This window comes from Lichenostomus cassidix, chromosome Z, assembly GCF_008360975.1.
Source record: "Lichenostomus cassidix isolate B80296 chromosome Z, HeHo_3.0, whole genome shotgun sequence".
Taxonomy (NCBI): Eukaryota; Metazoa; Chordata; class Aves; order Passeriformes; family Meliphagidae; genus Lichenostomus; species Lichenostomus cassidix.
In genome coordinates this window covers 3,062,974-3,088,634 of record NC_139511.1, presented here as the reverse complement: position 1 = coordinate 3,088,634, position 25,661 = coordinate 3,062,974, and the positions used below count along the sequence as shown (strand labels likewise).

Genomic DNA, 25,661 nt, shown 5'->3' with positions numbered 1-25,661 from the left:
CTCTGGCTGGAAAAGCAGCAGCAGCTCTTTTCCAAAAGCAACAACTCTGTGGTTCACACAGACATTTTTATATAATTGGTACTATGTCAGTTTTAAGCAGATAAAGTCTTTGTGTAGTAATACCTGCAGATCTTAAAACTCCTTTTTTTCAATTAAAAAGCAATTAATTCTTACACACCTAAGCACATGGTGGGCAGAGGGATGGCAAAATAGCAGATAAACAATGATATTGCTGAAATAAAATGCAATTTTGTGTAATTGATCTGAGAATTGAAGAGAATGCTTTTGATACTTTAAGACACAAAACATTTTGAAAAGTACACACACACACACACACAAAAGCACAGAAGCACAGAAACACAGAAACATGGCAATACTTCACTTTTGTAATTTATGGAATTTAGTGGCTTTCAGAATTCAAGCATTTCCTATAAAAACTTCTTGGAACAAAATGTTTCCACGTGTAACCAGAGTATCCTACACAGACTGACAGAAAATTTGAAGTGTAGAATAAAAACTGGGAAAGAAGCATTCCTGAATTTTGGTTTCAGCACCATGTCCATGTCTTGTAAATGTATATATTTCCTTTTGCTTCCACTGCTGCTACATAAAATTGCATCTGAGCTGGGATTATGATGAAATCCCTTGATGAGCCAAAACTTAGCACACAATCTGACACACAATGAAATACTAATCATCATCAGGAAGTTACAGCATCAATCACCCCTGGGCAAAGTGGACTTGGAGACAAAAACCCAAAAGAATCCCTTTTTTGCAAGATTCAGCAGTTTATACCAACTGTCCTAATGTGATGTTTGGACATCTTTGCTTTGCTGAGATGTCTACAACATCCAAAGCAGTGAAGGAATTCCTTCATGCTGCCTGCTGCTCCTTCCTTTCATGTTTCTCCTTCAAAAACACCTTACTCATCAAAACTTGGACTCTGGAAAGCCAGACAGAAGCACATAATGCTCTTAATTCTTTCATATCCCAGGAATTAAGAAGCCAAATATACCTTACTATATGCCTGCAATGAAAATATGCTATTTTCTTGACCATAATGTGAAACCTCGAGTTGCATTGTCCACAGGCTTTTGGTTCTGTGAATTCAGTGCTATTCTGCTCAACCCTAAAGGAACAGAATCCCAGAATCAGTGAAGAGGAAGAATTTAGAATTTAATCTAATTTAAAGATTGAAGTCTTCAGATAGGACACCCTATTAAGAGTTCTGATGAACAGGGTAAAGGCTCCCACTCCCCCACTCCACCCTCACCCTCCCACTCTGGAGTTCAGTGTCATTCCTCATACCAAAAGCCTTTTCAGAATGCACTCATAGTCACAAAATCAGGGAAAATATTTCATAACCAACTCCTGTGCAAATTAGAAAGGCATGCAAAAAGTCTCAATAGATCAGAAAAGCTAATAAAACCACAGGCATTGCAGCTGAATGCAATGTCGTTAATTATTAATCTAAGTAGGAAAAACTCTTTCATACATTACCCTTAGAAAAAAAAATTGTACCTCTATATATATTTAAACTGCATTAAACATTTCCTCAAATGACTGTCTAGACTACTGTGACAATTTGAGTTCATAATAAACTAAAAACCCAGCCAGCTACTATATAACAGAGGTCTGTGTAAAGGCAGAAGCAGTTTCTGTTCTTCAGATCTTTTGGTTTTGTTCAGAAGAGCTTTAGAGATGTACCTCTTGGGCTTACTCAGTATTTTCAGGGTGACATTATAAAGCTGAGTATATTTTAGCAAACAAAATATAGGAAAGAAGGTAATTAGGAGAATTCATATATTCTCTCAATAAAGAACCAATTTAATCTTGTTTCTCATATAGCAATTTACTAGTCTAGAAACCACTTTATTTTTGGCACTCCAAGATTTTGCAACCCTGAAAGGAATTTGCTCTTGATTGGCTGAGTAAAATTCTCTGGATAATACCTGGATTATTCTTTTCCATACAATTTTATTATACCAACTATAACTTTTAAGATATTGCATAATTAACGCTTATCAAGACAGATATGGTAGAAAATTTAAAACAGATCTGCTTCACAGAACTTTCAGCCTTAATATTTAATTCATTTTAAGTTGAACAATAGTTCAGTAGAAGTCATGGCAGGGAAGAAAGGACATACACAGTACACATTCCAACCACATGAGAAATAAGAAGGAAATAATCTAAAAACTTCCTGATCTTTGGAGCCCAGCCATTTTGTAAAATCTTCTCTCAAATATAAAATTTGTAAGGGAGCTCATAGCAAAACAGACAAAATGAAAAATATCAGGGTGTGCAAAAAACACAGGAGGAGAAAATACAAAAAAAGAAGATTACTTCCAAATATCTGACATCTATCTAACCTTCAACCACAGAGCCACACAGAGTTTTGGGTTCTCCACACTCATCTTCCTGGTTCATCACCAAAAAAAAAAAAAAAAAAACCAAAACCAAACCCATTTCTTACTTTTCAAACTCAATTTTTCGCAAACATCTATTCAGGTGTTATTGAATAATATGTACTTTCCCTCTTCTACTTCTTGCTCCATCACTGGAGATATTTTCAGAGAAATATCCAAACCCCTCCTTTCCCTCTCTCAGATCTGATATGGAATCTCTGTGTACACTGAAAACACACCCAAGGTAAAACAACAATTTCAGACTTTCCTAATCATTACAGAAATAAACTTCCAAGGTTCCCGAGTTCCCCAGAGGATTGCTCAAGCATCCTCTGCTCGACATTCGTAAACTTACGAGGAAATTTATCTAATTTATTCTACAGTCACAAAAAGTGAAAAAAATTATTCTTTCTTTTTCAGTACTTCAAAACTGGCTTCTTTAGCTTATTTCTGCTTTATTCCAAATTTGCCTAGAATGCCTATGTAAGTAATATACAACCCTAGCAACTGCTGAATTTGACAAAAATTTCCCTATTCACATAAACATTTCAAAGGTTTTTGCATTTTCTTTGTTAAAGAGAATCCCTGTACACAAGTGCCTCAATTTTATTGTGATTTCTACCTTTCCTAAATATCCTGAAAATATCTCAAGATTTTATTTTCCAGGATATCTTACAAATTAATTAAATTAATTGATTTTTTTTTTTTAAACTTTTCAGAAGGAATTATTTTTTTCTGAAACTCTAACAAAACCATCATGGCCTTGCTCAGCTCTTGTACTTTCTCTCTCCCCAGCTAATAAAAAAAAAGGTGACATTTCAATGCATCTGACAAAGAGGAAATTTTTCACTGAGGAAAAAGTAAGACTAGACAGAATTTTTCAACGAAATCATCTTCCCTCTCCTCTGCAAAATGTTTCCCACTCATGATTTTGCTCCACTGGTCTATATTATCAGAATGAAACCCTTGTTTCCCTTTTCAGTGAACAATGTACAGTCTAAATCTTACCTGACACATAAAACCCACACTATTTTATGCCCTCCTAGACTGGTTCCTCCTCCAGGTAATGGGAAAAAACCTACTTTCCAAGTCAGATTTTAAAAAATAGATATATTAAGAAACTATACCCATTGGCTGTAAGTATAAAAAGTGTAACAATTCTGGTATTTCTTTCTTTTCACAGTTTAGGGCAGCCCAATTACAAAGCTTCCCTTTTAAATGACAAAGCCAAGAAACATTCCCTGTGCCTGAGCTGCAGGACAGCTCCATTGCACTCTGGTGTAAACTCTCAAGCCCTTGGAAAGTGTTATTCAAATCTATATTTTCATTTTACTCCTGTGAACCGATTTCAAAGGCATCAAATTTCTGCTTTTAATTCTAATACAAAGTGTAATAACCCCACATCTACAACATTTTAGAGCTCGCCTGTCCTGTGCCTGAACTAACTGGAAAGTACTGAAGACTTCAAGTGCTTCAAAAGCAGCAAAGCTGCTGCATTGAATGATTTTTACCTTTTTTCTTTTGCTGGTGCCAAAGAAACAGTGTCATCCAAATATTGGGGTTTAATTAAAAACTAGAAGAGAGGAGTAAAAGAAAGCCACTGACTGATATTACACTACTTTCTTAATCACTACTGCAATTAGCATGATCAGCATTACCTATGTTATTTTTAAAATTGCTAAGTGTCAAATCTTTGGCAAAAGTAGAAGAGAGAAATTTTTCATCACCTGCAAACAGCAAGGAAAAAAATAGTCTGTAGGCACCTTGCAGGTTTTTAGTGCTTTAGGTGGATATTTGCCTTTGAACACCTTGTTTTTGGAGATAATGATGGAGAGCAAAAGCAGGGAATGCAGTGCCAGAGCCCTAAAACACCACTAGATATTGACATCTGAGAGCAGGAGAGCAGCTTTGTGAATCTGCCCTGCTGTAATCCATCAAGGACTGATTTGGCTAATATCTACAGGTCAGAACCTGCAGAGGAACAAGGAGCTTGCTGAGCAGGGACTGCACTTAGATGTGTGTGTTATAAATACCCGACAACACCTCTACACTCAAAAAAAAAAAAAAAAAAAAAAGATAATTAAACTATCTAGCAGGTTCTTCCAACACAGATAATCTGACCTACTGTCCTGAATCAGGAGCACAGCTGTCAGGTAAAGCTTTACCTCTCACTGCTGCAAGGTGTCTGTAATTGTTATCTCCTACAGTCTCCAAAAGAAATTGGAGGTGTGCTTTCTTATTCTAAACTGAAGCTTCTTTTGTTAAAAACAACATGACCATTGAGGCATTCTGCTTGTAACCAGCTTTTCACTAAGTGTTGACATAAATGCTTTCCAACAAAAAATTTAGGAGATAAAAGCAGACAAGAACAGTGAAAACTGCAAATTTTAGCAAGATTCACATTCTGTGATTGTAAACTACTGCTGACATATTTTCAGTCAATTTTATTAAACTAAGCTTAATTTATTTTAGTTATATTAGACTTCAAGTTCATGATTTATCACTTGTATTTACCTCAGTGACCATGAACATCCTCTTTGAATTGGCCCATGTAGTTTTGAGCACGCTAGAGTAAACTAATTACTTTTTCTTTCACTCAACAAGCCATGCACAACTCCTTTATGAACTTACAGAAAATATCCCAAGACCACATGCTCCACTTCCCAAACTGGAAGCTAAAACTGGAGTGAGGATGAATCAAACTGATGTTTATCAGGTCAGTCTTTCATTTACTGTGCATGGAAGGAAAAGGGGGAGGAAGACCATAAAAAACCTCTATTCTGGGTCAGGATGATAGTAGCCATTAATAAAGGGAAAAAAATCCCAACCCCACAACAAAATTAAAACGTTACCTTCCCAAGACTCCCACAAAAAGAGGAGCTTGCTGATCAAAAGAACATTTTTGCTGTTAAGCACCTGAATAAAGTTTACAATCACTCGGGGAAAACTGAAGTAAACCAAACTTGAGAAGAACAAGTCCTTTTATTGCCACCTGTGCAGCAAAAAGCCACAGCTGGAGGACAGGAAACCTCTGGAACATAACCTGTCAGAGCCTCCACAGCAAGAAGCTCTGCAGTTTCTGAGATTGCAGGACTAAGACCAAACAGGCAAAGTCTGAATGCCAAAAGTGTAGATGTTGTTTTCATCATGGTACTGCTAGTCAACAGACAGGAAAAGCTGTGAAAAGCTAAGAGGTCTCCTAAATATCTGTCAGAGGAAATAGTTTCTTAATGAATTACATTTTCTGTTCCTTTATTTAGACCTGATCACAGTCGTTTAAGCACAAACAGGCATCTGCAGCAACACTGCAGACTAAATACACATTGTATTTCTTCTTTATAATAAAACTGTATTTGAGAAGTAATGAGTCCTATATAAATCTATGTCAGTTTGCTATACTAGCTTAATTTTAACCACTTGTATTACCCCCAAACATCTTTATAACCTCTATGCCTATTAGCTGCTTCAGAATGCCTCCACTTCAGCTCTGTATTCTTTATTCTTTACTCTTTGGCCTCATTTACTATGCACTAATGATACTTTCACTGAGAATGCTTTTTGCTTCTTCATCCTCATTTCTCTGTGCTGTTGATAAGCTTCTCCATCCTCTTCCCAGCTTGAAGAAAAACCTTTTGTCTTTCTTCCCATTTTTATTCTACTGTCCTTAGACATGGGACCATCACCAATTATATTTGAGATCAGTTACTTTATCTGAGCCTTCTCAACTGGAAAATAATGCTAGATGTATGTTTTGCTGTGCCACAAAATGCCTGCCCTTGTAAAAAATCCATCTCCAGATCAGTTCTAGGTCCCCTTTAGGTATTTCAAGGCTGCTGTCCAAATACTGTATTTCCTTATTTTCCCTCATTTGTCACCTGTCAAAGCTTGATAGCTTTATCTGAAAACCCCTTCCCTCTTCAAAAGGATATTCTCTTCCCAAGCTACACCTTTCCCTACTCATTCCAAACCCTTTTGCTTCCCATCACAAGCCATTTAAGGACAGGCTGAACGAGAACTCTTCTTTCTCCCTCTGTATGGGATAAAGGCAATTTCACAATAATGACAAGATTTGCCTTTCCCACTTCTTCCTCCCCTTATCCCATGATAAGGAAGGGAAAAAACATCCCTGCTTTTCCACAGCTTCATCTCTCTAAAGATTATCAATTAAAAAAAATACACAGGCCATAAGCAGTAGAAAAAGAATAATTTAGCAAATTGATAAACCAAAGGAATTGCTCATGTTAGGAAAAAAATTGCCCTTTTGTGTACAACTGAGAATTGTACACAATTCTCTTGTACAATTCTCTTGTTCTGTTGGGTTTTTTCTATTATTTTGGCCTCTTATTCTGTTGGGTTTTTCCTATTATTTTCACTGGGAAAACTCAGCTGCAAAAATTTCAACATCTTTTTTTTCCCCCCCTTTAAAAACACTACACAAAAAAAAAATTGGATCCTGTGTGCTTACAAATCAAAGACAAGAAGCTGACCACAGATCAGATTTGACAGGAAATGTAAGAGGTCAGCACACATATCAGAAAAAGCAGGAGCTCCCAAACAGGTTCTGCTCTCTTTCTAGCCCAGCAGAAAGCCTCAAGTTAAATACTCTAATCATGCCAATCATTAGTTACTGCTCAGCCTCCTGTCTCCAGCCAGGAAATTAGTCTGCTCAGAGCCCAGATAGCTGAAAAACCAACCACATTTTATCTTACAGCTTGGGCTGGGAGGCCAAGCTGAAGGAAAGCTGCATATGTTCTATATTAGGAAGAAAATACTTAATTTTAAAGAACTTAATTTACATAACAATAAAAAGTATGCATTTAAAACACAATGATGTAAAAAAAATAACAAAACAAAACCTCCTACAACTGACGTTATTTGCAAGGGAAGTTCACATACCCTTAAACTAAAAAATTTTACTTAAAGAGTTATGAACTGCTGCTAAATTCCATTTAAAAATAAACCATTGAGACACTTCTTGCTGTAAAATATTATAGGCAATTACAGCAACCAGCAGATGAAGAAATCACTGCATTCTGCAATTTACTGGAAAACATAAACTATTATATTAAAAACATAAATTACAAATTACTATTTATCTATATAGGCATTTAAGGCGTCTTTTGCAGTATTTTCTTGTACTCCACTCATGTAAAGCATAAACAAAATTAACACTTGAGCACTTTTTATAGTCATTATCAAGATATACTCTATATGAGTCATCTGTCTTTAACTGAATAATAGTAAAATAAATTAGTAACTTCTTTGTTTGAATGTGAGAAAAGTCTATGCAACACCAAGATCACACAATATTTTACTTAACCATGTCACAGTTGTAAAGTATATTAGATTAGATATATCAGATAGTTATTATACACTGGATATGTGCTGTATTTTTTTCACAGTGACAGAAGCCAATTTGGCTTTCTAGCTCCACTTTGAAGCAGTAAAATATAAATTTTAATGGAAATAATTAAGTTTTCAAATAGCCCCCTAATGTAGATAAATTCTTGCAGAACAAGAGCATCCTACAGACAAAATTGACAAGCCAAGGCTTCCAAAGGCAGCTGGGAAATGTGGATGCCAAAACACTGATGGTTTAATTTCTGTAAGTGGCTTAAATTCTGTGGCTAAAAATTTCACAGTGAATGATAAGAAAGCAAATCTCAACCCTCTCACCATCTCAAAAGTTAAGTTGCAGCACCCATATATACTAGAATCTTTTAAACCTTGAAGGTCCAACTGTTTATAAATATCATTATTGAAAACTCTGAGCCATCATCACAGCTGGAGTCTGTCACATGCATTAACATGATTCCACAGCTCTGGATGTAGTCAGAGAACAGAAGCAAATCTTAACTAGGAATGATTTCTTTCACCTGGGGCAAAAAGCAAGCTTGCCAAGCTGTCTGGCAATAAATAAAAACTGTGTCTGAATGCAATCAACTAAAATTTTTAAAATATAGTAATTTTGAGTACTACAATTCTATCACACCATAGTTCAGCTATAACTATAATCCACCTTGGATACCTAGCCCAGACTGCAGAATTTGCAGTGTTAACATCCATCAGAAGTAAGGCTCAAACTTTAAATTAACCTAACATTGTCCAATCCCTTGAAAATCCATTCTAAACAGAGAGACTTGGTAGTCTCTTATTTTAGACAGGTGCACATTCTGCTCGGACATATCTCTGTAAATGGCTACAAAATGACTGTAAGTATTAACGATTTTTTAACAAAATAATACTTCATATTTCTCCATTAGATAAGATTTGAGTCCTTGTGCTTGCTTTGTAAGCAGCAACTACAGAGAATGGGGGAAATAGAAAACTATAAATCAGGTTTTAAGAATGAAAACAACAACCAGCTAGAGACAAACAAACTGATCCTTTACATTCCTCTCATGCTTGTGAAACCCACTGGGTATATAAAACAGCCTGGAATAGCAAATAGAAACTCCTGTTCTTTCAGTGTTTGGGATTTTTATTTCCTTTACCTCCACGGAAATTGCTTTGATATCACAGTTAACAAATGTTTAATTTTTTTTATTAAAAAAACTTAAAAGCACAAGACATTTCCCCAATTTATACACAGCTTTGAGCATTTCAGAGAATTCTCAGAATGCTCTCAATTTAGAGAATTCAAGAATGGGTTTAGGAATTGATCTCTGTACTCTGGTAATTGGTTTTTTCAGTCCTTCACTGACATTCTTTTAATTAACCAGAGCAAATTACTCCCCAGGTTCCTCTTATGGAAGAGGTGTTACTCAGAAAAAAACCCCTTCAATTACCTAGAGTTACACAATCCTAGCACTACCAGTGATTTTGCTGGATTGTTATTTCATGTAACTGAGAGCAAAAGACAGCTAATCATTTAACTACCATTGGAACAAAATATGCAGCCTAAATTAGCTGAAATTCATACCAATTAGGGGTTTTTTTTAATGTGTCTGCCAAACAAAAAAAAGGAAGATGTGTCCGAAACTTACAGATAATAAATGGTCACTGAAAGCTTACTGGCTCAGGCAGAAGATACACAGCATAGACCATGTACACACAGCATTTTTTGTATAAAAACTGCTCAGAGTTTCCTTCCTTAAATCTCTTTTACCTCTCTGGCACTGAGGGCCAGTGAAGCCATAGACACAAGCGCAGCGATTGGGTCCAGCACAGCGTCCTCCATTCTGACACCCATTTTCACAGACAGCTGCAATTAACAAAAAAAACAACAAAAAAATTTTACAACGTCATAGCAGTGATATTTCCAAGGTAATTCCAAGGCTTGATGAGTCCAAGAGACAGATAATCATCTCTCGGATTTGATGCTGCTGGAAGGAGAAGTGATGTTTAGAGGCAAGGGAAAAGAGTTACCCACTTAACTCATCTTTTAAGTAGCTGAAAAAACTGTGTTTCTTAAAAGATCCCAACAAAAAAAAAAAATTTTTGTGGGGAGGGAGGAGGCTGGGGTTTGTGAAAGGGCTATAAATCCACAGTATATTTAGACGAAGAAGATATTTCACTGCCATGGGACTTTAGAGCACCCAGTCATGCTCTTTACCATTGGTCTTAACCAGGAACAAATCTTCCTGCCAAAACACTGACATTTTCTTTGCTCAAAAGAAGACTATTCTTCAGTGAGGCTGAAAAACACCATCAAAAGCGTGTTTAACTAACTCCTTTTATCTATTTTCAGACTCATTGTTTCAGCTCATTGCTTCAAAATTGTTCAAAATTAGCACACGTTCCAAATCAAAACATTTCAGCTAGCAGAACAGCCACAAAATTTAAAAAACTTCTAAATTTCTTGTCTAGAAATCATCAGGCTGCCTTGCTATATGTCTCCTCAGTTTGAAGGTGGCATTTGTAACACATTTGAGTACCCAGTGCAAAAGAACCTCAGCAACCTGGAGAATGTAATCTTTTCAAACCAGAAAGATGTACACAGGCCTCCTGCACCACAGTGGGAAGCATAAAATACACTGTTGATGTGGAAATGTGATAAAGCCCCACTTCTCACCAAGAACCACCAAAGAGAATTACCTTTTACTGAGAATGCACACATAAAATGAAGATACCTCGCTGCATGTGTTACATTACTGAATTAATGGACAATGACCCTTCAGCAACTTCAGTTAACTTCATTATATACATTTTTGGAAATAGAAATAAAAACATATTTACATTTTTAAGACCATCTAGAAGACAAATACTCAATCTTGCTTAAAATTTTAACTATCTTATATGCCAAAACCAATGTCCAAAGTTTGTTCAGGTTTTCTGGATTGCTTCAGGTTCATCACTCGAAAATTCAGTCACCTTTTCATTTATTCACTGGAAATATGCCTCATCTGAGAGCATTTGGCTGTTGACCCAATACTTTAACAAAAGCTGGAAGGGACCAGCAACTCTTAATAGAAAATTTCACTGTGACTAGGGTCACAGTTTAGGATTACAACTCTTTGCTGGAATTTTAGAGAGCTTTATCCAGTTAGAGTAAAAGCAAGAACAAGACTGTTTTCTAGCATTTACAAAAATGACTGAGGCAAAAAAAAAAAGGTCTTCCATAATATTCAGTCTGTCTGTTTTTCCATAGCTGCCCTCTGTTTGTCTCTAGTTCTTTCAGACCACTTTAGGCAATTAATTTCTCTGCTAATTAGTGGTCAGCTGGCCTCAGAAAACACTTGGAGTCTTTCTTCATCACTGCAGCCTTTTGGGACTTCTATTGTTTGCTGAATTGCTACAGCTTGTAAACATGTACAAATAGGTAAAGCTGGGCAAATAATTTACTTTCTAGCTTGTCTGCCAATGCAAAAAAAAAAGTATCCAAAGGCTTGAAACATATTTAATTTCTTTTTCTTCATACAAGCAGAAAAACATGCTTCAATCCAGCAGTGAGACTGTTGTTCTGAGACAGAGAAAACTGTGTTAAAGAGAATGAAAAATTAGTGAACATCTGATATGAAGAGTGGGACACACAGCGACATTGTTTCCCAGGGGTTTTCCAAAACTGCTTGGTGACTCCAATGTGCAATTTGAATTTCAGAGAATAGAAATGCACTTCATGCACCAACAGACTTCCAGCTAAACACCATACCCCAAACCCTGGATTTCTCCCAGGTGTTTCACTGCATTTCAGCAAATTGGCTGCTTCACCTTCCTCCTCTAGCCAAAGGAAGAGGTGTGGCTGTCAGAACTCCCACGGGATTGCTTTGGGAAGGGACAGAGCAGAGACTTACGTTGTTCGCAGTGGGACCCAGTGAAGCCCTTCCGGCACTGGCACCTCTCGTCCACACACATCCCGCCGTTCCTGCAGCTGATGCTGCACTGCTGTGCTGCAGGGAGACACCCAAAATCAGCCAAAAACACCACACTGGGCAGCAAAAAAAATGAGTTTTATGATCTCTGCAATGGGATCTGAATGATGGGCTTTGTACAATATATGCTACATCTATTGTATGCACACCCACTAGGGGGTTTGCTCGAGTTTTCCATGGTTGGTTATGTAGCAGCTCTGAACTTTCAATTACATTGGAGACTGCAATATCCATTTCTTACAAAAATGGACTCCATAAAAAGGTAAACACCACACACATTCATTTGTAAATTTGCTCATCTCCTTAAGCACATTTGTTTTAAATTTGTCACACAGAGCAAACAGGCACACGTGTATCAGACTTGATCAAACACTTGAGATCTTTTAACATGATTTACATTCATACATGCAGTAATGACAAGTTATTGTTAAAGAAGCTTGCTTTTTTTTTTAATTGAAACTTAAAGAGAATGACTTTAAATGAAATCTCTAGTGCCAATACAGTAATTCCTTACCAGGTTTTGATCCACATGTAGGTGATATCTGCCCACTTGCACAAGTGCACATGTTAGGACGGGAGCAAAATCCATCACCACAGCTATTTCTGCAAATTGCTGAGGAAGAGCACAGAAAGACAGTGACAGGGATTAACCTGAGTCTAAAACTGCAGAAAAAACCAACCAAACCTTGAAAACTCACTTCATGGCGACAGTTTTTATACATGTAAAGGTAATTTTAAGTTAAGTAAAGAAAACCGGATTTTGGTATGGTCAATATCTCTGACAAATTTCAGAGATAGAATCAAAGACAATCAGAATCAAATAGGGCATATTCAAACACTGACCTGACCACTGAAACCTGGTAATCAACCCTTTTCCCAATTATAAATACCAGCCAATTACACAAGTAATCTCAATTTATTAAAAATATGCCTTTCAGACCACAAGACCTCTGGAAAACTTTACCAAGAATCCAAGATTTGAATGGATAAAAACAATGTCAATATATGCTATGGGCTTCACTCTTTTAATCACTATTTTAAAGGCATTTTAGGATTTTTTTTTTCCTAGGATTATCCACCCTTTACCTGAAGCAATTTTGTGAGAAGTCAATGTCCAAATGCTGGACTTTGTAGAATATGTGTTGTTTCCCTTGATATAGTTTTCTGCACACAGGTAGACTCACACTTTTATTTAGAAACTAACCATAAAAACCCCATATGTGTGCATCATGTGCCTGAGGTTGTGCCATCCCCCTGAATGACCCCAAGTCCTGCTCTCCCTTCTCACTCACCATCCAGCACAGCCCCACTGCACAAAGCAGTGACAGAATCACAAAAAAAGAGCCAGAAGGCTAAAGACAGAATCCAAATTAATACATTAAATTAACGTGCTCAATTAGCAAATGCATAGAAAGAGAGTCTGAAAAAGTAAGAGCCAGCACAACACAGGTTGTAAAAAGGACACATATTGTGCAATAGACAACTTGTAAAGCAAAGTAAAACCCAAAAAAACTAAAGAAATCAAGAATCATAGTTTATTTTTAGGTCTAGAGTTTCGAGAGAACTAAATAACCTAGTAGCACATCTCCACTGAAGGACTAGAATGGAACAAATACCTCCAGTAGATCACTTGGCAGCACCACTCTTTGGGCATCAGAATGAGGCAGTGAAATTTAATGACAAATATAGATGATGCATGTTGCAACTATTCCCCAAATGTGAAGGCAGGAGAGGTGAAAGAGTTTGTGGGGTTTTGCTATTTAGTTGAAATTAGAGACACACCATGGAATGACTTGAAATACTTTCTCCATGAGCAGAAGTAAAAGTGAGAAACAGGATTTGGATCTAGAGCACTTGACAAGCACAGGAAACAGGGCTGTTTTAATATATTCCTGTTCAGTCCATCTTTATTAACACAGATCAATCTCCTGATAGAGCAAGGTTTACACCTAGTCCATTTTGTTAGTTTATTGTCTGTTAAGGGGTAATTTTTTTACCAAATGAAAGCACTAGACCTTAGAGCATATCCAAAATATGCTTTTATCAGTACAGTTTATTCTATATAGCAACAGAGTAAATCTAAGCAGACTTTTGGTTTTTAGATAAAAGATCGCTTTTAATCATAAATACATGACAGACCACAACAACCACCATCACATCATCCACTGGGAACACTGTCAGGTCAGAATGGTTTGGTTTTGATATACCACTGGCTCATAGATCTCTCCTCATGAAATGCTACTTTAAAATCACCAATTACAATAGGCTTTAATTATAATCAGCACATCTCCAATAAGAAGTTGGATAGCTTGTCCAGCATCATGTGCAGGAGGTTTTGTCTAGATGAAGAACTTTGTCTAGATGAAGAACTCTAGCTAAAGGGAACATCTTCTGGATTGACATTAAATGTGAGTACAGAAATCTATACTCTTAACCCTTAACCAAAAGCAGAAACAGAAAAAGGTCAGAGACAATATTACAGATGGTCTGACAAAATCATTCCCCCTCCAAACATGTTAGAAACCTGCAATTAGGCTTCAGTAAGTAGGCAGGAGTTAAAAGATGTCCTTTGTGCACATAAACTAATAATAATCAAAGATTATTCTGGATGTGGGCAGACCTGAGACCGAAGCCTTTAACAGGCACTGAGAGTCACAATTTCAGGGTATCTTGAAAGAATTTTTGAAAGCCCCCAATAACACTTGAGCCAGACACATGGCTAAACCTGAAAAACCTGTCAACAGCATAATAGGCAGCCTAAATCCTTCTTAAAAACTCTACTTTAAAGTAAGCCAGTATTGAAAGAGTTGATAAATGTGAACACAACATTTTGAGGATATCCTTCAATTCCCCAGGGACATTGATAAAAGTATCTTCCTGTGAATGACACCATTTATCCTTTGCTGGGAAATTCTGGGTCAACTTTAGGTGAATATAAGTGATATATGACACAGTTATCCCAAATATTAGACAGGCAAGTTTACCCATGGAAAACCAATAGGTGTGAACACATGGGAGAGCCCTGGAATGATGAAGAAAAAGGCCACCAAAAATCAAAAATATGTCAGACCTTGGATTATCACCCTTTCCATCCCTAGTTTCATCCCTTATGTCTGCAGTTTATCACAAAGACCTCCACTGCTTACATAAGGAGTAATATGTTCTTGAACCTGAATTTTGAAGTTGAGCCTACTTATTAACAAAAGAGACAGCGACAGGCTAGAATGAATGGAAACAGACTGAGAATGTAAGGCCTGAAGGAAGCATGTGTGTACTATCAGCTTTTAACTAACAGAGATAAAATAAAATTTAATTTTCTGTTTTGAGGTAGACAACATCCCCTAAGATATCGTCCCCCCCAGAGTACTGAGTAGATTCCCCACATACACAACCTTTTTTTCTTCTTTTTTGTCAAGCTATGTGTCAAAAGTCACATTTTCCAGCACAGTATCTACCATGACCAGGCAGCAGCCAGTCTGCATGCTTAACAGCTATTAAAACCCAACTAAAAACGACAGACAGGAGTGTAAGCATCCCAGATGTAAAAAAAAAAAGCTTTCTATTTGATTATAATTCCAAGTTTAAGAGAACTTCAAGATCTGATTATATCAAGACCTTTTGTCTTTGCATTTTTCCTCTCACTAGTGTTAACAAAGTTTTTTCCTTTTTCCTTCATTGTCATGGGTTTTCTTTAAAAACTAAATGGTGATATGTCTCTTATGAAAACATGGAAAAGGAAAACATGGTAATTGGGCAACCCTTCAGTTACTGGGAACGTGGATCCTGTAAATCCATCTTGGGATTTTTCTTCTCATTTTTAAAAATAAGGTGAAAGACAGAACCAAGTTGCCATTTCTCCTCCTGAATGCAACATTGACTCACAGAAGAATAGTTATTTTATTGTTACCCATTGAGCAGCAGAATCTTGAAGTCAGGACACTTACGAACAATGCACTGATTTCCTCCAGGGAGTGTCTTCCATCCAGGGCAACAGTATGAACGAAATCTAGAGCCACACACATTTGGCCTGCAACACAGACAAAGCAATAAATGTCTTTGCAAAAATATGAACCCCTGTGAAGAGAAAGTAGCGTTTTACATTCACATAAGGGAAAAATCTAGCTGCATAAAACAAACAAAAGTACATAGCAAAGTTGTCTGCATCAAAATCCTCCCCAAAGGAGAAAGATCTTCCTCCAAGGCATTTTCTGTGGGGTTAGTTCAACTGATTAGTAAAAAGAGGAGAGGGACATGAGGCAAGAGAAGGCCACATGGAAGGGATGAGTTTGATTCTGCATTCATGGAAAGTCTGAGAAGCCTTGCTATAAAAACGGGCTTCATGCTGTCATCTGACACAAGACAGAAGGGATGCCTGCTCATAAAGATACATAAACTAATCCAAACTAACAAGAAGTCCCCAAAACATCAGAAGACAAAAACCAGACAGACTTTGCACCGTTTCTTTGCAGAAGCCAGAAAACAGCGAGTGTCAAAGCATGACAGTATCAGAACAAGCTGGCTCAAGAAGCCCATCGAGGTCCATCTGTCAGCTGCAACAGTAGCCCCACACAACGTCTGCTTTTAATTAAACCGCACTAATTAGAAGGCCAGATTCCGCAGCCGAGGACCCAACCCTCAATTCAGCGACCCGTAAGTCCTCAGCCCCACACAGGGGCGGGAAGGGGAGCGGCACCGGGGGCACACCCGAGCACCGCCGGGGAAGGGGCTCCGGCTGGGGAGATGCCCGGGGCTCCGCACAGGCGGCGGGGACGGGGTCGCAGCCTGGTCCCTACCCGCGGAGTGAGTCCTGCTGTCCTCGCCTGCGGACGCGGCCGGTCCGGTCCTCCCGGTGCGCGGCGGTGAAGGAGCCTCCCGCTCCTCCCGGAGCGCGGAGCGCCGGCGGATGCTGCTGCGGATGCTGCTGCGGATGCTGCTGTGGATGCTGCTGCTGCTGCTGCGGATGCTGCTGCCGGCTGGTTGCTCCCCGCGCCTGCAGCGCCAGGCAGCCCAGACAGAGCAAGAAGCAGCAGCAGAGCCACCGCCGCCTCCCCATCCTGCCGCTATCCCGGCGGGAAGCGGGCGGGCAGCCGCGCAGGGGTGCGCCGGTGCCGCACCGCCGTCAGCGGGCAGCGCTGGGCTCCTGGCCGCGGAGCAGCTTCAGCCGCGGAAAGCCCTCCGTCTGTCCTCCCCAGCCTGCCCGGCCGCCGCCGCGGACACGGCGGGGCCAGCGGGGCTCGGGCTCCACGTTGCTCGCAGCCGCACGCACACAGCCCTCTGCGGAGAGGGGGGAAAAAGAGGGAAAAAAAGGCGAGTAGGTTGGGGTTTTCTTCCCCTCCGCCGCAACAGGAAATCCAAGAGAACCGCTCTGGATTTCCCCTGCAAAAATAAGAACCAGACGATAATTAACCGCGCCTAAATAAACGTGCCGGGACAGAGCGAGAGGGGAGCAAGAAGCCCCTGCCCAGCGCCAGGGGCGGATTTACTGCGGGCTGGCGGAGCGCAGAGAGCCGGAGGAGGGGCTGATGCCTCCGGGCTGCAGCGGGATGGGGATGGGGAGGGAGAGGAGGAGAGGGAGAGGAAGGGAGAGAGCGCACACGCGGCGGGGGCCGGGAGCAGGGGATGGCAGGATGGGAGAGGGGGAGGGATGGGGAGGGAGGGCAGGGGCCGGCGGCGGGCGCGGAGCCGAGGAGTGTCGGAGGGCGGGCGGGGCAGGTGGAGCTGGTCCCAAAGAGGGTCCTGAGCGCTCCTTCGGCTCCCCCGCAACTCCCCAGCCTCTGGGAATTGCGCTGTGGGATGGACGCGAGAGAGGCTTGTGAGCAAATGCTTCCCTGGGGAAGCACACCGTCCCGAGGATGAGTCGGGAGGGAAGGCGGCAGGACCCCCACATCTGCCCCGACAGAGGGGTCGGGCACAGGAGCAGGAGCGCCCGACACAGTCCTGACACCCCACAGCTCCTTCCCGGCCCGGATCAGCTCAGCCTCCAGGGCTGGTGGGTTTTCTGGCACCAAACATCAAAAGCACCAAGAGCAGGGATTTGTCATGCTGGATTAGTTGGCAGACTCCTCCAGGAGCAGTTTTTGCAAGTTGATGACTAAAAGTTTTACTTGTTCGCCGTTTGCTGTTTCTCCCTACATAACCATCCTAACAAAACCCCGCCTTAGCAAATTTCCTGCTGGCTTTTTGGGGCAAAAAGCGTGCATTTACCTAGATGTGCCGAACAGTTAGCCGTCAGTACAAAGCAACCAAAAGCAACGAAAACAAAACCGTGGCCCGGCTGACAGTCCCTGAGTGCTGGTTGAGGGTCATTGCGGTAACAACAGGACACAATCTGGTTTTGTCATCTGAGAAGATTTACCTCTTTGAACTACAGCTCTAGGGGTGAACACCTCACTGCACTGCCCGTGGCAACCAGGAAACTTTTCTGTCTTTCAAAGCAAAACTAGAACATGTGACAGCTTCATTTAGCTCCACGTGCATATTATCTGTCCCTTCTAATTCTGGGATGATAAGCGAGAGCCATGTTTTGTCATGTCTGAAATAAAACCCACTAGCCAAGAGGTCACAGAGCCACTCTGTTGTTCAACTTACTGCCCTGCTTCGATGGTCCAGCAGCTCTAAGAGAGGCTCCATTTACAGACCTCTGTTCTGACAGATCAGAAGCTGATTTTGCTTAAATTTGTAAGGTTAGTGAAAGTAATTTTGTGTGGGAGGATCTCAGTCTTTAAAGATCTTGAGAAACAAAGGGAAGTATTTAATGAACTATTTTATGATGACAGCTGGGTAGAAGAGTTCAGGAACCTCCCGATTGTAAGTGAGGTTTGGAATTTCTTCAAAACAGAAGCTGTTAAACCCGTCATGAATGAAATGCGACTAAAAGAGTCAGGAAAAGAGGATTCCATGCTGCTTTGGGTGAATAACTATCTACAGAAAACACAAAGAATGAGTAGATAGAACACAAGGAATCAAAAGGAAAGAACTGATTGGAGATAATCTCAAGGATATCAGGACATCAGGAGGCATGGGGATGAAGAAGCAATTCCCAGAAGTTAAACACAGAACATCTGGAAGCCAACACTAGAAAATCTTTAAGCAAAAAAAAAAAAAAAAACAACAATGAGAGAAATAACCAAAGCCACCCCCCAAAAAGTTAAGCAATCACATGGCAAGGGTGGGCTAGAAATTAGGCAGTGGGAAAGCTATGATTTAAAGCCAAGAGAGACGTAATTTGAAATTGGAAATACTGAGCACAGTAACAAAAGCAAAGCCAGCAGCTACCAGTGATTTGTAAAGTGATTTGTAAGACTCAAGAGACCTTGCACTCAAACCAAAGAGGACTAGGGAGCCCCTGGCTAGATTTTTCAAAGGAATTAGCACACAAAACTACAAAACATTCACTGGGCAAGATTGGGCAAGATGTCTTACTTTTGATAAGTTTGGTCTCTGTAAATATGAATAGAAATTAATGCTTACCAAGAGAGCTGACTTTGTTAGAATGGGGATCATAAATACTTTTCATGGGTACAAGACACAGACCAGACATGATTTAAAATAATGATGATGGTCTGATCATGAATGTTAGAAGTACATATATTCAAGCTGGAATAGCTGCCCGTGAAAGCCACTGCTACAGTTAAGGGAGGGAAAATCACTGCCGAAGGGCTTGGGTTCTTTAGTTAACAGCATTTCTCTTTAAAATAGGGAAGGAAATTAATAGAAAAAGTGTAACATGAGAAATGAAATTAATGCTATAATTAGGAGATTCTTGGATAAGACAGGAACACCACTCTGCATTAGAAAAAGTAGAATTTAAGACTATAAATACTTGTGGGATGAAACTAGATTTCTTCGGGAAAGATATTGTACATTGTATTTCTCAACTCTTGAAAAGCATTTGAATTTGCTGACCGTAGAGACTGTCTGCCATCCTATTCCCTACATTCTCTAAAATAGAAAAGCTTCTTTGACAGAGGATGCCATGATATATTCACATCATGTAGCTGATGGAGAAGGATGAGTGATGCCTCTAGCTGGACTTCCACTTCAAGTCTGACCAACTCCAATAAAAATTGTTCAAAATGTTACGTATGGTAGATATTCAGGAAACATACAAGTGTAAATCTGCATACAGAAAATATTTCCAGAGAAAAGCTCACAATACAGATTAATTTTTAATCCACACTTTCCCCAAGTGATCAAATTTTATTTCCAAACAAGGGTGGGAGGTATTTTTAAGTAAAGCCAGTCATATTATTTTGTCATTTTGAAACAAAGTAAAAACGTGGACAATCATTTTGCTAATGCAGGATCCAACTAAACTAGACTTGTTGGGGGTAAATAATTTCTTGTAGTGCTGAAAATTATGTCTCTCAGTGGCCACCTTTATTTGACAAGTAAAAACATTCTCAGCTATTCATTACTTGAATCACCAAAAGCACCCAATGGTGGATGTCTAGATCAGTACAGGCATTAAAAGCAGAAATGGCAAGACAAGGTCAGGATTAAAAATATCTTTTCATCTGTTCCCTCTTCCCCTCTGGACCGAATCCACACCTCCACATTTTCAGTGAGTGCCAACCTTCATTTGGTAAATTCCTCTGGTGTCTTCACCATAGATCTATTCTACAAGTCTTTTTGGAAAAGACCTTGGAAATTGATTTGATTAATCCTCTCAGCTGTAAAGCAAAACAAAAATGGACAAATTGACTCTTTAACCTGTACCTCAAGCACAGGAATTCTGCACAGCTTCAGGTGATCTGCTGCAGTGGTTTTACCACTGAGAAGTACTGAGCTGCTTGTTCTTTTTGCTTGGTTGGTTTTAACTTCGCTTTTTTTTTCTTTTTTACCATTTGTAGAATATATCTGACCATTTTGATTTCTAATCCTGTTCCCCAATGCAATTGTGCTATCTCCAGGTCATCATTAATCTGGAAATGGAATAAATAAAATAAAATGAAATATTTTAATCCAAACTGTGATTTTTTTTTCTAACTTAGAAGAATGTTATTTGAGATTGTTTCAAAAGCATTACTCAGATGAGGTAGTCAATATCTATTTTTTTTAATTCAGTCTATCTGCTTTGTTCTCTGCCTGTGCCTTCCTTGCTTTTGACAAGTCTCTTTTGGTTACTTTTGATGTTCTTGTTTTCACATGGAAATGTGAATTATTTCTTTTTCAGCACTATTTCAGGCCAGAAAATTATATTAGTTGGCCTAACTTCCTTTCTTCCCACCCTTTAAATATATGCACTGATTTGGTATAATTTGGTAAACAAAAAATAAAAACTAGTAAGCAAAAAGAGATAAAGCTAATTTACTCCCACTCTAAATTTATTCTCAATGAAGAATAAGTAAGTAAAGAGTCATGATCTCCTTGCTGTCTGTGCTCGTCTGTGAAATTTCAATGCATATAAAGGATATTACAGCCCTTTAAGAAGCAATTTGGATTCGTATTTTTTACTAATTCACTTTTATATACATATAAGTCACTACATATATTATTCAACACAAAGTCTCTTGAATTTGCAACAAATAGAGAAATAATTCCACAGAACATCAATTTTATCACTTATAAAATTCAAAAATATTTTAGTAGTGGTTTCAAAGTAATGCTTTCACTGCAGAAGGAAAAGGAAGTGTATATTGACTGAGGTGTATTGAAAAGGAACAGAACCATTAAGTGGGGCTTATAAAATAAAAGAGGAAAATACTTAAGACATAAAACAACAATTTGAAAAAAGCAAAAGAAGTGTTGAAAGACATCACGAGAGAACTGTTCCATGCAATTAAACAACAGATCTCTCAACACTGCAAAGCTTTGGCTACGAAAGGATTACCCAGCTTGGAATGTCTGATTCTTTACCTTTGTGACACAAATAAAAATGTAAACAAGGTAAAATATTTTACCACATCATTCCAGGACTGATTTGTGTGTTCTGCCTGTAAGATCTCATATTATTTAGGAAATTTTTTTAAGCATAGGAGCAGTAGGGTGGACCATTCTGTACTGATTTTTCTTTGTTTTTAAGCGATAGCAAACAGAAGTGAAATGTTCCTAATTTAGACATCTCTGTTTCCAGGAATTAAATCCTACTTCAAGTTCTGAAATCAGTCACCAAAGGGAAGGAGTTGAGGAAGTAAAAAAACATTAAAAATTAAGCTTTTTTTTTTTTCTAGATGCAGAAAAAGTTAGCCAGATCTCATGTGCAAAAATTAGCAATGGAAATAAGAAATAAGATCTGTATATACGTCTTAAATGAAACAGAAGGTTGAAGCTACCCCTACATATAGTTCAAACACTTGAGTGTCTATTCTAAAATTATTTCAGTTACACAAAATAAAAATCACAATAGATATGATTGGATATTCTGGTTTGTCTTTGAAAAAAGATCACATAGCTGCTACAGTAATTTCCAGGTTAAGAAGACGTGTGTAGTCACTAATTAGTTTAATTAATTTTATTCTAGAAACTCTACCCTGGGGACTCTGTAGGTGGAGCACATAAAAGGGCTCAGTTACTCAGGAGAAGCTTCATGTGGCATTAACCTGGACAACATGGTTTTAGTTATTTAAACACATTAATAACTTTATAGCTGGATGATTTGCAGTAGTTGTCCTTTTATAGGTTCCTCTGAGCATTATTTTCTGACTCAGCTTCTCTTGAACATATTTGGAAAGAGAGTATTCAGATGTCCTAAAACTCACTAAGAAGACATGTTCTCTGACAACCCCTGAATTAAGCAATATAATTATCTAAACATAAATAACCCTGAACAAAAAAATTAGCAACAGTTTTCTGTGCTGATCATTTGGTGTTCTTCCTCTCTGATGAACCCATTGATCTCAGAGGTCTTTTCCAACCTTAACAACTCTATGATTCTATGACTGGTTTTGAATCCTAGAAGAAAACTTTATTTTTACCAGATTAAAAGAGGAATTTTCTCTCACTCATGGAATATGAGTACAGGTAGACTTTGGTTTGTTACATGCTGTAAGACTGGTGCAAATGTTGAGATCTTGGAATATCAGAATTTCTTATCCCAGGGCATGTGGCACAGGATTTTATGTAAGTTCCCTTGAGGGATGCTCCACACACTGCTGGTTCAAGTTGCTAAATTATTATTATTATTATTATTATTATTATTATTATTATTATGGCAGTTCATTGATTTAGGCACACACATCTGAAAGGCAAAGCTGGTAATTTTCACTCAAATGCAAAATTGAAGCAGATGTGTGCCAAATTTATGCAAGGTTTAAATCAGCATAATCTTGGTTTATAAAACTCTCATCATCGTTCAGGAGATTTTTAAAGAAGATCCATGTTGGAAGTGCACAGAGAAATAAAACCTACTATATATTTTAAATTTTATATAAAATGTCTAATATCAAATATTTTATATTATCATTATGGAATGTTTAAAACATCTGTGATGGCACTACATATACTAAGCATTAATGTATTTCAGCAGCTCTATACCAGCATGTTGTAATTATGACATAATAATGATAATGATTATTAGAATAATGATTATGACATAATAATGATAAGCATGCCCTTCCTATAGACTATAGGAAGGAAAAAGAATAGGTCATGCATCAATGCAAAACTGGCAGAAATATTTGTCATGTGGCTTTCCAGGAAGAATGATTTTTTGAGTACACTGAAGCTCCCAAATCCAGCTGTATTGCCTGTAAATACAGGTAAAATATTTGGTGGATAGGCTGCTACACACAGCCCTTTAAATGTATCTGAAGATACCTAAAGACTCAAAGACTTAAAAATATTATGGAGCTGCCTACTTTTATTTTTACTACCTTAAAAACTTAATTTCAATCTTTTTAAATATTACACCCTAAGGTACAATCAGCCCTGATGTTTTTATTAGGTAAAACAAATCTGGACTCAGGATTACAGACTCTCAGTTTGCAGACACATGAATCTCATGTGAGGGAGAGAAGCCATTCTAATTCCATACAGATGTCCTGCTGCATTCCTGTAAATTTTCAGACTGAAAAGGAAATGCTGGTTACACCCCTTTCCCCTTCAGCCTACGGTAGAACATTTTGCAGATTGCATGTGTGTTTTGCATGCAGAGAAAAACACTCACAGATCTCCCTTTGCTAAGTGAAGCATCGTATTTATTGCATACATATTTTTTTTCTCAATTTAGGAAAACTAGCCTTTAGGATACAGGGTTTTTTCGCAACATGCAAACACAAAAATAGGAATGGTTTTATTTTTTTAGACATCCTCTTTGCCTAGGAAAAGAGCATGTTTGCATTTTTATCTGTGTGCAAATAAACAAACACAGTTTTGCATATGTAACATATGAATATTTTTCAGAAGGACTTGGTCCAGTAGAACTAAAAAACCCAAAGAAATAAAATGTGACAATGTTACCTCAGCCCAGAAGGTTCTTTGCACAAAATAAGACTTCCATGATAGAGCTTTTTCAGAACAGCAGCTAAAACCAAGCCATGTTCTCCACTGACACCCATTGGCACAGAACCTAGTGGAAAATACATGTGAATATGAAGGAAACATCTTTTTTTTTCCTGCCTAATCCATAGACTGAAATCTGTTTATCAAGTTCCTTGAGTGTCATTCAAGACCATCTTAACTGTAAACCAATTCTGATATTTGCAGCTGCTACTCTTTCTTATATCATTACAGTGACATCTAGGGGTTCTGCTCATGCACTGGGGCTTTGTTCTGCAAGCATGGGATGAATCATTAATTTCTCCATCACAAAATATTATGAGAGACTCTTACCAAGTAGGGTCACATAACCTGTATTTGATACAATGCAGGATGTGGAATCACCAAAATCATTTTGTCAGGAGCAAATAAACAAATATTTCACGGCACTTAGCCTGTCATGTTGAGCAAGTTGTTCCTGGTTTTCACATCACTCAAACAGCTCAGTGAGAAGGACTGTTAGAGCTGTCAATTTGCAACTGAAAAGAGTTTGCCATAGGACTACAATTTATTTCATTATTTATTTACTTACTTATCTCATTATTTACTTATCTCATTATTTATTTATTACTACTATTTATTATTTTAACGTGTCTCTTTCTCACCCTCAAAAGCACTTCAAATCTGCATTATTCTATTTAGAGGAGCAAAAAAGTTCCCCAATATTTTCCTGGTTTTGTTAAGGATATTGCTTGATTGAGCTCAGCCTAACCACAAAAATTACCTGAAAAACCTCATCAAATGCCTATGTTTACTGACTATATTCATATGTTGATTTACTTTCCTGTATTCCCCTGAGGTTAAAATACAACTTGAAAACTACAATGCAATACTGTATCTTTAAAAGTTTAAAGCACTGTGATGAAAATCAGCACAAAGAAACACAATCTAAAATTGCCCAGCTGCGATGTGCAATAGCAAACATATCAAACTGCATAACACAATACTATCTGTTCCTTCCAGTGCTTCACAAGCAACAAATCCCATCACTAACAATTCTGTAAATCTATATTTCTTTAGATAAAATATACCAGGACTGAATATATAAACCTGGAATTAATAAACTAAGCAAGCCCAGCATAGGAACATGTTATAGCTATATAAATTAATACTACTGAAAATATTCAATTTCATTTGTTAAAAAAAAAAAATTGCTCATTGTCATTTGCTTTCTTTCTACCAAGAAAATGCTGGAATAGTTTTTCAAGAACAGTCAAGCCTAGGCTGGAATTCTCCAATATACCACAGGCTGAGTCACTTGCTTCGTGGGAACTGATCTTGCTACAGTATTCTGAAGAAACAAGGTTTTGTTTCTGGCTATCATAAAGAAAATCAATAAATGAACGAGCATGACAAAACAGGTGGGCAGTGATGGTGTTGAACTGTTCATCCCCTCTACACATAATTTGATGTTGAATGTGTAAGTTATGTGCCCTAATGCTATAATAGACTGAAGCAGAGACAT

At 38.3% G+C, this 25,661-nt stretch overlaps 1 protein-coding gene across 1 annotated transcript in view; it reads right to left on the bottom strand.

The window, feature by feature from the left end:
* Positions 1-16,803, bottom strand: part of FBN2 (fibrillin 2) — a 112,431-nt gene extending 95,628 nt beyond the window's left edge. Inside the window, exons 1-5 of the mRNA XM_085042171.1 lie at positions 16,513-16,803; positions 15,664-15,746; positions 12,234-12,332; positions 11,642-11,737; positions 9,517-9,612 (exon numbers count right to left, since the gene is read on the bottom strand). Coding sequence (XP_084898297.1) covers positions 9,517-9,612; positions 11,642-11,737; positions 12,234-12,332; positions 15,664-15,746; positions 16,513-16,772 — 634 coding nt within the window. The 5' untranslated portion in view covers positions 16,773-16,803. The remainder of the gene's footprint in view (positions 1-9,516; positions 9,613-11,641; positions 11,738-12,233; positions 12,333-15,663; positions 15,747-16,512) is intronic.
* Positions 16,804-25,661: the final 8,858 nt, after the last annotated feature.